The following is a 13,313-nucleotide window of genomic DNA, read 5'->3' as shown; positions in this document are numbered from 1 at the left end:
AAACGATGAGTCTTTTAAAGAGTTTAAAAATAAAAACTGTTCCTCTAAAACAGAAAACAGGTTTTTATTGAGACGTTGGAGCAGACAGATTAATCATGTCCATCTCAGTATATGTTGAAATAATGACAGTAAAGAAAGGTGCAGATCAAGAGACGGGCGTTTCAGAAATGTCCCATGATGAGAATCTGCACCTGAATGCATCATTGAGCCTCAGAAGAAGAAACTAAAAAGCATCACCAGGTTTCGGGGGAAATACAGCTTTTGTCGTCAAAATTTCACTCAAAATTTCCAACGGAAGATGATGCAGCTGGTGAGGACTCTTTAAAGTAGAGACACTAAATACTGACCTGAACATCAGCAGCAGAGGACTCTTTAAAGTAGAGAAACTACATACTGATATACACCTGAACATCAGCTGGTGAGGACTCTTTAAAGTAGAGACACTACATACTGACCTGAACATCAGCAGGAGAGGACTCTTTAAAGTAGAGACACTACATACTGATATACACCTGAACATCAGCAGGAGAGGACTCTTTAAAGTAGAGCGATAGGGAACATTTAAATAAAACCCAGGAGAATCAACATTTTCTTAAAAATGTAAAAACTTTATTTGGCCAACATAGACATCATTAAGAACAATTAATGCTATACAATCCCTGACACTGAAGCATTAATACAAAATACAGATAAAAGATTTCCAGTCAACACTGATCAGATCAGTTTCAAATTAAATGTGAGGTTTCCTCGTATCAGTACCGTCTTCTTAAATAATCCCAAACTGCTTTCAACAAAAATCAGACATCATTAAACTTTTTGGATAAAGAAATGCATCGACCATGAGGCAATTACTGTATATCTAGACTTTGGAAAAACACACATCGGGTACAGGGCACGGGGGATCACGTTCTCTTGTTTCACATTTCATCTTGGACATTAGGATTCTTTTCCCCAAAGATATACAACATTGATTTCAGGAAATTGTGTTTTTTACTCAAACAATTTTCACTTTATTTTCAAAAATTGTGAATTTTTCTTCTGAATAGAAATTAATATATCACAAAATAAGTTTATACGACATTTTTGGTTTTTATTTTTCGGAAATTTCGTTTTTTTCTTTACTTGATTTTCAGAAGAAAAAAAACGTTTTCTTGACATTTTTGTTTTGTACTTTTAGAAAATGTTGTGTGTTTGTGTGTGTGTCTGTGAGTGTATGTGTGTGTGTGTGTGTGTCTGTGTGTGTCTGTGAGTGTGTGTGTGTGTGTGTGTGTGTGTGTGTGTATGTGTGTATGTGTGTGTGTGTGTGTTTCTGTCTGGGTTTGTGTGTGTGTGTGTGTGTGTGTGTGTGTGTGTGTGTGTGTGTCTGTGTTGGTGGTGTGTGTGTCTGTGAGTGTATGTGTGTGTGTGTGTCTGTCTGGGTTTGTGTGTGTGTCTGTGAGTGTATGTGTGTGTGTGTGTGTGTGTGTGTGTGTGGTGTGTGTGTGTGTGTGTGTGTGTCTGTCTGGGTTTGTGTGTGTGTGTGTGTGTGTGGTCTGTGTGTGTGTGTGTGTCTGTGAGTGTTGTGTGTGTGTGTGTGTGTGTGTGTGTGTGTGTGTGTGTGTGTGTGTGTGTGTGTGTGTGTGTCTGTGTCTGTGTGTGTGTGTGTTGTGTATGATATTTTAACTTTTTGTCTCAAACATGTGATAATGTCGGGGAACAGATCAAGTTTTTCTTATTTTTGTGACTTTTTGTTGGAAATTGAACATTTATTTCATTTCACTAAATAATAATAATCTTTAAGTTTTCGTTTTGTAAATGTGAGACTTTATCTTCATCAAATGACAACTTTAAAGACGCAAATGACCTCATTCTCTGTTTAAAATGTCCTGTTTTCTTTGTAAATGTACGACTTGTTTTTCTTTTTACAAATATAACCCCCCGTACCCGGTCTCCATATTTATTTAGTTTTTACCAAAAAAGCACATTTTTACCTATTTTTCTTGCATCATGACAACAAAAAACAGCTTGATTGTCAATCGAGAGTAAACAAAACAACATTTGAGGGTAAACAGAAATATGAGCTCCAGGTTTGTTCAGTAGTTTTCTTGAAATTTGGACCACAACACTTTTTATCGTTCCAGTTCCTGTTAATTCGGCTGCAACATGGTTTTGATCTGCTTGGGGGTCGCCTCGTCGTTCAGGTGTTTGGTCGTATACCTGGAAATTAATCATTCGTTAAGAAACATAATGTGTCATCAAATGTGTGTCTTAAACAAAGAAATGCAAAAATAAATGAATAAATAAATAAATGACTAAATTAGTAGGTAAATTAATTAATACAAAATAATGAATAAATAATAAAATTATAGACGAAATAAAAAATTAATAAATACAAAAATAAATACAAAAATAAATACAAAAATAAATACTAAATAAATGACTAAATAAATGAATAAATGATTAAATTAGTAAGTTAATTAATTAATACATTCATACAAAAATAATGAATAAATAATAAAAACTATAGATGAAATAAAAAATAAATAAATAAATGTAAAAAATAAATAAATATAAAATGTGTTCAGACCTGAGAGCGTTGAGTAACCCCTCCACACTGCTGGGCGGCTGATCCTTCAGCACCCTGATGCAGCCTTTCATCTGGAAAGTATCATTCATATTATTATCATTATAATTATACAACAATTCTTTACGTTTCTTTATTTTTTCATCATTATTATTTATTTTTATTATTTTATTATTGTTTGATATTTATAAAATAAAATGTATATGGAAGATGATGTTGAATGTGATCAACTGGCGCAAAGAAAATGTTCATATATATATATATACATTACTTACTAAGATTTTAACAATGTGTCTGTCTGTCTGTCTGTCTGTCTGTCTGTGTGTGCGTGTGTCTGTGTGTGTGTGTGTGTGTGTGTGTGTGTGTGTGTGTGTGTGTGTGTGTGTGTGTGTGTTAACGTACGTCAATATTGGAGGTCTTAATGAAGGCTCCAGCTGGGTGGACGTGGTCGTACAGGATGATGACGCCCACCATCACACGGAGGCAGAACAGCACCGTCTCTTCACTGGCAAACCGAGTGCGGTACTCCCTGTACGCGCACACACACACACACAAACACACACACAACAGACACACACACACACACACACACAAAAAAATACATTTGAATTTTTATAGTAATTTTCATTTTTTCTATTTTCATTTTTATTATTATTACTGCATGTTTATCATTATTATTATTATTCTATTTAATTTATATTATTATTTGTATTAATATTATTACAATTATTTTCATATTATTATCTTATTATTACACACACATAAGGACTCACGGTGTTTCCAGCATCACTTTACACACACTGGCCATCGTGCTCAGACAGTCCGTCGTGTTCTCGATCGGCAGGTCTGGGTTCTGCGGGACAATAAAGGTTTATTCAAATAAAGTGGGCTCCTAAACATCTCAGTCGTCAGGCGGAAATAATAAATCATATGTGACTTATTTACCTGAGGATTAAGGTGTCTGTCTGTCTGTCTGTCTGTCTGTCTGTCTGTCTGTGTATGTGTGTGTGTGTGTGTGTGTGTGTGTGTGTGTGTGTGTGTGTGTGTGTGTGTGTGTGTGTGTGTGTGTGTGTGTGTGTGTTTGGAGCCTCTTTTTTCACAGGATAATGAATTTATTTTTAAACTCAATTATTTTTGTATTTAATATTTTAAAAATAATAACCAATTTTCTTCTTTTTTCTTTTATAATGTTCTACTTTTAAAGAGGTCCACGAGGATTTATTTATTATTTATTCATTTATACTTTATTTATTTATTCATCATCTCTCAAATATTTAAACGTTATGAAGTACTGTGAGTTCTTATCAACTTCCCTTCACAGAGGAGGAGAGGGTGACCCCTGCAGGCCAACATGTGCATTACATTTAGGACATTTAATAAATGTTCTTTAATCTATAAACTACATTTCATCTTTAAATCTAAAACTTCAATAAAATGAGAAAAAATGCTTTTAATTCATGCAAGGACATCAAGTAATTTATTTCTATTTATTTAGCTTTGTTTAATTATTTTATTTCACTAATGTTTTTGATCCTGACTTTTTGACAGTCCAAAACCTTTGGTAAATAATTTGTATTTTTATTATTGTTGTTATTTTATTGTTTTATTATAATTTTTTAAACCTGTTTACTGTTTGTTTTTTAACAACCAAAAAGTCAAAATACACACACACACACACAGAAACACACACACACAGAAACACAAACACAGAAACACACACACACAGAAATACACGCACACGCAGAGAAACACACATACACACACGCAGAGAAACACACACACACACACACGCAGAGAAACACACACACACAGAAACACACACACAGAAACACACACACACAGAAATACACACACACACACAGAAACACACATACACACACGCAGAGAAACACACACACACACACACGCAGAGAAACACACACACACACACACACACACACACACACACACACACACACACACACACACACACACACACACACACACACACACACACACACACACACACACACACACACACACACACACACACACACACAAGAGACACACACAAATAAATATTTAAGATAAAAGAACAAGGTAAATAAATGAATCAACTTAAAGGGGACCTATCATGCAAAATGCACTTGTGTACGTCTTTTCTACATGAACATGTGTCCCCGGTGTTCCAGGGAACTCACCAAGTGTCAGAAAACACAACCCTCTCTATTTTCCTCCATACCCAAATCTCTAAAAAAGGGGCTGCAACGGATCTGATAAAAACTGATCCAGATTTGAACACTGTCCTGACGTCAGGACGGTGGCGCTACGGCTATTGGGCCAACTCCACCAATCAGGAGGAGACAGCCACGGCCATTGCCGCTCGAAAGCGCTGGAGACGCTGTAGTACATATGCCAGGCCTGTAGATGGTGCTGTTCTCACTGAATCAGCCCTTGCAAAAACAGAGCTATAAATTGTCAAATTGAGCGAAATGAGGCATGGCTAAAATGCATGATCTGTTTGGTATTTTGAAAAAAAAAAAGTATAAATATGCCTTATATAGGTATGGTCCTACACTATATTATTATAATATAGCATGATAGGTCCACTTTAAGCTTATTAATTCTTATAATTTATAAATAAAGACGTTTGTTGGCAAACACAGACAATATGTAATTCTTAAAATATTTTTTAAAAACACAACACTGGTTTGGTTTAAAATTCCATTAATTGCATCCTCCTCTAATGCACCTCCTCCTGATGCACCTCCTTTACTCCCTCCTACTCCCTCCTTCTGATGCACCTCCTTTACTCCCTGCTACTACCTCCTCCTGATGCACCTCCTCCTGATGCACCTCCTTTACTCCCTCCTACTCCCTCCTCCTGATGCACCTCCTTTACTCCCTCCTCCTGATGCACCTCCTTTACTCCCTGCTACTACCTCCTCCTGATGCACCTCCTCCTGATGCACCTCCTTTACTCCCTCCTACTCCGTCCTCCTGATGCACCTCCTTTACTCCCTCCTACTCCCTCCTCCTGATGCACCTCCTTTACTCCCTCCTATTCCCTCCTCCTGATGCACCTCCTTACTCCCTCCTACTCCCTCCTCCTGATGCACCTCCTTTACTCCCTCCTCCTGATGCACCTCCTTACTCCCTCCTATTCCCTCCTCCTGATGTTGCACCTCCTTTACTCCCTGCTACTACCTCCTCCTGATGCCACCTCCCTCCTGATGCATCTCCTTTACTCCATCCTACTCCCTCCTCCTGATGCACCTCCTTTACTCCCTCCTACTCCCTCCTCCTGATGCACCTCCTTTACTCCCTCCTACTTCCCTCCTCCTGATGCACCTCCTTTACTCCCTCCTACTCCCTCCTACTCCCTCCTCCTGATGCACCTCCTTTACTCCCTCCTACTCCCTCCTCCTGATGCACCTCCTTTACTCCCTCCTACTCCCTCCTCCTGATGCACCTCCTTTACTCCCTCCTACTATCTCCTCCTGATGCACCTCCTTTACTCCCTGCTACTACCTCCTCCTGATGCACCTCCTCCTGATGCACCTCCTTTACTCCCTCCTACTCCCTCCTTCTGATGCACCTCCTTTACTCCCTGCTACTACCTCCTCCTGATGCACCTCCTCCTGATGCACCTCCTTTACTCCCTCCTACTCCCTCCTCCTGATGCACCTCCTTTACTCCCTCCTCCTGATGCACCTCCTTTACTCCCTGCTACTACCTCCTCCTGATGCACCTCCTCCTGATGCACCTCCTTTACTCCCTCCTACTCCGTCCTCCTGATGCACCTCCTTTACTCCCTCCTACTCCCTCCTACTCCCTCCTCCTGATGCACCTCCTTTACTCCCTCCTATTCCCTCCTCCTGATGCACCTCCTTTACTCCCTCCTACTCCCTCCTCCTGATGCACCTCCTTTACTCCCTCCTCCTGATGCACCTCCTTTACTCCCTCCTATTCCCTCCTCCTGATGCACCTCCTTTACTCCCTGCTACTACCTCCTCCTGATGCACCTCCTTTACTCCCTCCTACTCCCTCCTCCTGATGCACCTCCTTTACTCCCTCCTACTCCCTCCTCCTGATGCACCTCCTTTACTCCCTCCTACTCCCTCCTCCTGATGCACCTCCTTTACTCCCTCCTACTCCCTCCTACTCCCTCCTCCTGATGCACCTCCTTTACTCCCTCCTACTCCCTCCTCCTGATGCACCTCCTTTACTCCCTCCTACTCCCTCCTCCTGATGCACCTCCTTTACTCCCTCCTACTATCTCCTCCTGATGCACCTCCTTTACTCCCTCCTACTCCCTCCTCCTGATGCACCTCCTTTACTCCCTCCTACTCCCTCCTCCTGATGCACCTCCTTTACTCCCTCCTACTCCCTCCTCCTGATGCACCTCCTTTACTCCCTCCTACTCCCTCCTCCTGATGCACCTCCTTTACTCCCTCCTACTCCCTCCTCCTGATGCACCTCCTTTACTCCCTCCTACTCCCTCCTCCTGATGCACCTCCTTTACTCCCTCCTACTCCCTCCTCCTGATGCACCTCCTTTACTCCCTCCTACTCCGTCCTCCTGATGCACCTCCTTTACTCCCTCCTACTATCTCCTCCTGATGCACCTCCTTTACTCCCTCCTACTCCCTCCTCCTGATGCACCTCCTTTACTCCCTCCTACTCCCTCCTCCTGATGCACCTCCTTTACTCCCTCCTACTCCCTCCTCCTGATGCACCTCCTTTACTCCCTCCTACTCCCTCCTCCTGATGCACCTCATGTACACATGTATTGATGGACTCACATCTGAGACGAACTTTGACGTGGCGTCACTTAACGTCTTCAGCATCGGTGTGGCGCTGGCGTAAAACAGAGACATCCGATTGGCCAGCTCGTTGTTGACCTCGTTTCCTGCGTCGGCCTGAGAAAAATAAATATTTCGGACAAAATCAGTACTCAGTAAATCTTTAGAATAACATCTTCTTTAATCTCGTGGAAAGAAAACAATAAAAATCCAGATTTAGGAGTTTATTTTACTAACATGACATAACGCCTCATTTGCATATTTAAACATAACATGTCAGAAAACTTGTAATATAAAAAAGAGTTAATGTCAGCTGTCTGCCATCATTCAAGAAACATATTATATTATATTATAATAAATTAAATGGCACTATTATATCTTATGTTATATTATGTTAGATTAAATTATATTATATTTATATTATATTAAATTATGCTATATTATATTACATTATAATAGGCGCTTTCATACCGGAGTACTTTTCCCAGGAATAGTTCCGATAGTTCCGGGGATTTTGCGTTCACACCCAAAAGATCTGGAACTAGAACTTTTTTTTGCAAACCTTTGACCCCCTGTTTAGTCCCTGCTAGAGAGGTGGTACTTTCCTGGGGAGGAAAAGGTTCCAATTTCTGATTGGCTGGGCGATTTGCAAACCACGCCCCGTAAAACTCTGAAAAGTTTTGTGAAGCCGCCATTTTATTTCCTCGCATTAGCATTATTAGCATTAGCATTAGCCCAGCGCACCAACGGAGAGAGACTAACTTATGGCAACACAAAATAAAACATGGGAGCGGTGGAGATGAGGATGCCAGTCCCTAACTCCGGGGACTTCCGGCCGGGGACTTCAGGTGGCAGTATACGCCGTGAAGTGGTTTGCGGCCTGCTAGTAAACCCAAAGCAGAAGAAGAAGTGACGTCAGCGGCTCCCTCAGGGACTTATTCCGGTGTGAACGCGATTTACTAGAAAGTTCCAGGAAATAAAAGTTTCCAGGAACTATTCCTGGGAAAAGTACTTGGTGTGAAAGCGCCTATTATGTTATATTAGATTAAATTATATTATTTTACATTAGATTAAAGTATATTATATTACATTATGTTATATTATATTAAATTAGATTATATTACATTATATTACATTATGTTATATTATATTAAATTATATTTATATTATGTTATGTGGTGGCGAATTCCATAGGGACTTGGCTTGGCAACTGGAAGGTCACCAGTTCAAGTCCCGGAAAGACCAAGTGCTACCGAGGTGTCTCTGAGCAAGGCACCGTTCCCTACACTGCTCCCCGGGTGCCGTTCATAATGGCAGCCCACTGCTCCTAACACTAGGATGGGTCAAATGCAGAGAAACCATTTTGTTACATAGTACCTGTACTACGTAATGACAATAAAAGTGCAATAAAAAATAAAATTATAAAATAAAATGATATGTTATAATATTAATTGTTGTTGTTTACAGCCAGGTTGTTGATGCGCATGCGGCTGATGGTGCGTCTGTAGTAGCTGAAGTCATTCTGGATCGCTGGGTTCGTCATCTGGAAACAACAGAAGAAGAAGAAGAAGAGTTAAGCTTCTCCCACACTAACCCTCTACAGAAGAACAAGGGTTAAGCTCCTCCCACACTAACCCTCTACAGAAAAACAAGAGTTAAGCTCCTCCCACAATAATCCTCTACAGAAGAACAAGAGTTAAGCTCCTCCCACACATAACTCTACAGTAGAACAAGAGTTAAGCTCCTCCCACAATAACCCTCTACAGAAAAACAAGAGTTAAGCTCCTCCCACAATAACCCTCTACAGAAGAACAATAGTTAAGCTCCTCCCACACTAACCCTCTACAGTAGAACAAGGGTTAAGCTCCTCCCACACTAACCCTCTACAGAAGAAGAAGAGTTAAGCTCCTCCCACACTAACCCTCTACAGTAGAACAAGGGTTAAGCTCCTCCCACACTAACCCTCTACAGAAGAACACGAGTTAAGCTCCTCCCACACTAACCCTCAACAGAAGAACAAGAGTTAAGCTCCTCCCACACTAACCCTCTACAGAAGAACAATAGTTAAGCTCCTCCCACACTAACCCTCTACAGAAGAACAATAGTTAAGCTCATCCCACACTAACCCTCTACAGAAGAACAATAGTTAAGCTCCTCCCACACTAACCCTCTACAGAAGAACAATAGTTAAGCTCCTCCCATAATAACCCTCTACAGAAGAACAATAGTTAAGCTCCTCCCACACTAACCCTCTACAGAAGAACAATAGTTAAGCTCCTCCCACACTAACCCTCTACAGAAGAACAATAGTTAAGCTCATCCCACACTAACCCTCTACAGAAGAACAATAGTTAAGCTCCTCCCACACTAACCCTCTACAGAAGAACAATAGTTAAGCTCCTCCCACAATAACCCTCTACAGAAGAACAATAGTTAAGCTCCTCCCACACTAACCCTCTACAGAAGAACAATAGTTAAGCTCCTCCCACACTAACCCTCTACAGAAGAACAATAGTTAAGCTCCTCCCACACTAACCCTCTACAGAAGAACAATAGTTAAGCTCCTCCCACACTAACCCTCTACAGAAGAACAATAGTTAAGCTCCTCCCACACTAACCTTACATTATATCTCTGATTTATTATTGAAGTTATTTATCTTAGTGTAGGTGTAGGAGATAAAGAAGGAGGAGCAGGAGGGGGATAGGAGGTGCATTAGAAGGAGCATGAAGTAAAGGAGGTGCAGTAGGAGAAGGTGCACTAGGAGAAGTAAAGGAAGGAGTAAAGGAAAGAGTAAAGGCGGTGCATCAGAAGGAAGTGCGTCAGAAGGAGGTGCTTCAGAAGGAGGTGTGTTACCTTGAGCTCGTCGAAGCGCAGCGTGAAGTGCAGGATGTGAGCGAACTGTCGAGCCAGAGCCTGTTTCTGCTCCAGCTGCTGAGTGGGGGAGGAGCCGGAGGAGGTGAGGACGCCCAGGAGGAGGCGCAGACTGCCCTCTGAGGAGGAGAGGAGCACAATCTCACATTTAATCATCCATCTTTTACTAATCTGTAGGAACAACCTGAAGAATAACTGCAAGTTCAACAAAACCACCTGAAACCCTGCCTGTGGTTAACATGTTCTGTTTGATTTGTTTTTATTAATATTTCCAGTCCTGTATGTTACATGTTTTCATTTGATTGTATTTACTTGTTTAAAGGGGACCTATCATGCAAACTGCACTTTGTGATGTCTCTTATACATCAATATGTGTCCCCGGAGTGTCAGGGAACTCACACAGCGTCAGAAAATAAAACCCTCTCTCTTTTCCTCCGTACCCAAATCTCTAAAAACGGGGGAACAACGGAGCTGATCCAGATTTGCGTCCGATATGACGTAATATCTGAAATGTGGACCCACGGCCCTATCAGAAACGTTGCTATCAGAAACAATGCCCGACTGTTTTGGACGTAATATGGTCGGTGTTTACATTAGCATCGCTAACACTCAGAGCTAACCTGTACTGGAGAGCATGTGTGTGAAGAAGCAGGAAATAAAAAGGAACTCACCTTGTGGTATAACCGGCAAGAGAGAAAGCCTTTGAGCTCCATACTGTTTCAGAAAGAATCCTTGATAATCCATGATATGGCGTTTCATCACGGCAGCATTTAGTTTAGACAGTAGCTGCCGGGTCCCGCATGAGCTCAGACCCCTCCTTTTTATTTTTTTTAATCAATTCTTTTAAAGCTTCATACCCCAAATCAGCACTTTAGAAACAGGAAGTGAAATAGAGGGATATGAGGCATGGCTAGAATGGGTGATCTGTTTGGTATTTTGAGCAAAACACTTCATAGACATGTTTTTTATATATTTTCTCTAGGGCTGTCAAGTTAACGCGTTAATAACGCGTTAACGCAAAAAAAAATTAACGCCACTAATTATTTTAACGCGATTAACGCATGTGTATTTTTTGTCCTCGGCCGCCGTAGTTTCAGAGCGCATCGAGTTTAAAATACCATCTACAAGCTGATGCTGACAGCCCCGCTCCTGCTGCCCGCTTGTGGCAGACCACACTTCCACGCTCACCGGCAGGCCCGGACTGGCCATCGGGAGGACCGGGAGGGTGTGTGTATGTGTGGCGCGAGCGAAGCACACCTTACGTGTTGTTGTTAGCATCTGGTGCTAGCTAGCTGAGCTAACGGATATAAGGAGCTGTTTCAATGAAAACAGAGGAGCGACATTTCGCCGACAACTGCGCCGAGCACTTGACTTTATGCAGGTAGCCAGACAGCACACTCAGCACGGATAGTGCCGCAACACAGCTCATACACACAGGCATATATGCCTTGAGCTGCACATAGCTCCAACGATCCTCCACATTCTCACACACACACACACACACACACACACACACACACACACACACACACACACACACACACACACACACACACACACACACACACACACACACACACACACACACACACACACACACACACACACACACACACACACACACACACACACACACACACACACACACACACACACACACACACACACACACACACACACACACACACACAGTATTATTGTATGAGAGAGGTTCCAGGTTGAATTGAGGCGAATATTTGTAATGTTCAGGTTGTTGTGTTTAATATTCATGAGAATATTTGTCATTGTTCAAATGATAATAAACAAACATATAAAGCATAGTTGTCCACTCATATGTTGATAAGAGTATTAAAAACTTGAAAGATATCCCTCTAAGGTACATTTAGAACAGATAAAAAATGTGCGATTAATTTGCGATTAATCGCGATTAACTATTTTAATCGACTGACAGCCCTAATTTTTATATATCTGAGACCCATGCTATTGCCTAAAGATATGATAGGTGACCTTTAAAATGAAATGTGTCTTTAGGTTGACTTACAAAATCTGTCAGGACTACAGATGAAAAATAGCCTTGTGGCACATTTACAGACATTTTGATTAATGTGCACTGTCTCTATTAAAGGTGGGGTAGGTAAGTTTGAGAAACCAGCTCGAGATCGCTAGAATTTGAAAATACACAGCCGAAAAAAATCTGCCACTTCCTCACAGAGCCCCTCCTCCAACACACACGTACGCACACATGACCAATGAGGGCACGAGATAAGTTTGTGCACAGATGGAAGGCTGACAGGCAGGTAGGCCATCCAGTTATTTTAGCCGGGCCGGCTCAGATGATTGGTCGTGCTTTTTACAGTACCACGGCTTCCACAGATGATATTATTTATGTATTTTTTGTCAAAGCATTTAAGATATTCATTGCTATCAGGATGTTAAGAGCATTCCATGGAATATAACAAAAAGTGTATCTCGAGCCGGTTTCTCAAACTTACCTACACCACCTTTAAATAAATGAATAAAAAATCGGACATTTAATGATCCATCTTTTTACAAATCTTTCTGAACAACCTGGAAAATCATGCCTCAGTTCATCAAAATGAGTCCACAGAAAGTACAAATATGGCCACTTTCTGGTTAAAACTGATATTTAGGATCCTGGAAATGTCAGAAGCTGACTCCTCAATAACCTCCAAAACCAGAACACACTCCAACTCCAGCCAAGCCTCTTTTTATGCTACTGCAACGCAAACATTTCCCAAATTTAGATCAATAAAGTTCTTCTTATCTGATGTCAGTTTGATCGGCTGCTGAACCTCTGCCTCTCAGTGGATCAATGAAGTAGAGAGGAAACGTCTTCTATGTTATTTTCACACTTTGCAAACTCATCCTGTATGTTTGACACCTCTGTGATACAAACAGGAAGCTGTGGCCTCGCGCTCTGATGTCACAGCGCCCCCTGCAGGCTGAGTGGAGCATCACAACAACAACAACAACAACATGACATTAGTTATTATCTTAGTTGTTTTTAGTTTCTCACCGAGTTTCTGGGAGAACACGTAGAAGGTCTTCAGTTTCCCGACCAGAGGAACCACAGC

The 13,313-nt window shown here is 41.4% G+C and overlaps 1 protein-coding gene across 3 annotated transcripts in view; it reads right to left on the bottom strand.

The window, feature by feature from the left end:
• Positions 1-1,631: 1,631 nt before the first annotated feature.
• LOC117483839 (CYFIP-related Rac1 interactor B-like) overlaps positions 1,632-13,313 on the bottom strand; it is a 15,569-nt gene continuing 3,887 nt past the window's right edge. For all 3 annotated transcript variants that reach the window (XM_034132174.1, XM_034132183.1, XM_034132178.1), the window contains exons 4-11: positions 13,256-13,313; positions 10,201-10,337; positions 8,812-8,889; positions 7,347-7,463; positions 3,337-3,416; positions 2,966-3,092; positions 2,567-2,637; positions 1,632-2,196 (exon numbers count right to left, since the gene is read on the bottom strand). The exon at positions 13,256-13,313 is cut by the window's right edge and continues 48 nt beyond it. In XM_034132174.1, coding sequence (XP_033988065.1) covers positions 2,127-2,196; positions 2,567-2,637; positions 2,966-3,092; positions 3,337-3,416; positions 7,347-7,463; positions 8,812-8,889; positions 10,201-10,337; positions 13,256-13,313 — 738 coding nt within the window. In that variant the 3' untranslated portion in view covers positions 1,632-2,126. The remainder of the gene's footprint in view (positions 2,197-2,566; positions 2,638-2,965; positions 3,093-3,336; positions 3,417-7,346; positions 7,464-8,811; positions 8,890-10,200; positions 10,338-13,255) is intronic.

Source organism: Trematomus bernacchii, unplaced genomic scaffold, assembly GCF_902827165.1.
Source record: "Trematomus bernacchii unplaced genomic scaffold, fTreBer1.1, whole genome shotgun sequence".
NCBI lineage: Eukaryota > Metazoa > Chordata > Actinopteri > Perciformes > Nototheniidae > Trematomus > Trematomus bernacchii.
This window is presented reverse-complemented; position numbering and strand designations above follow the sequence as displayed.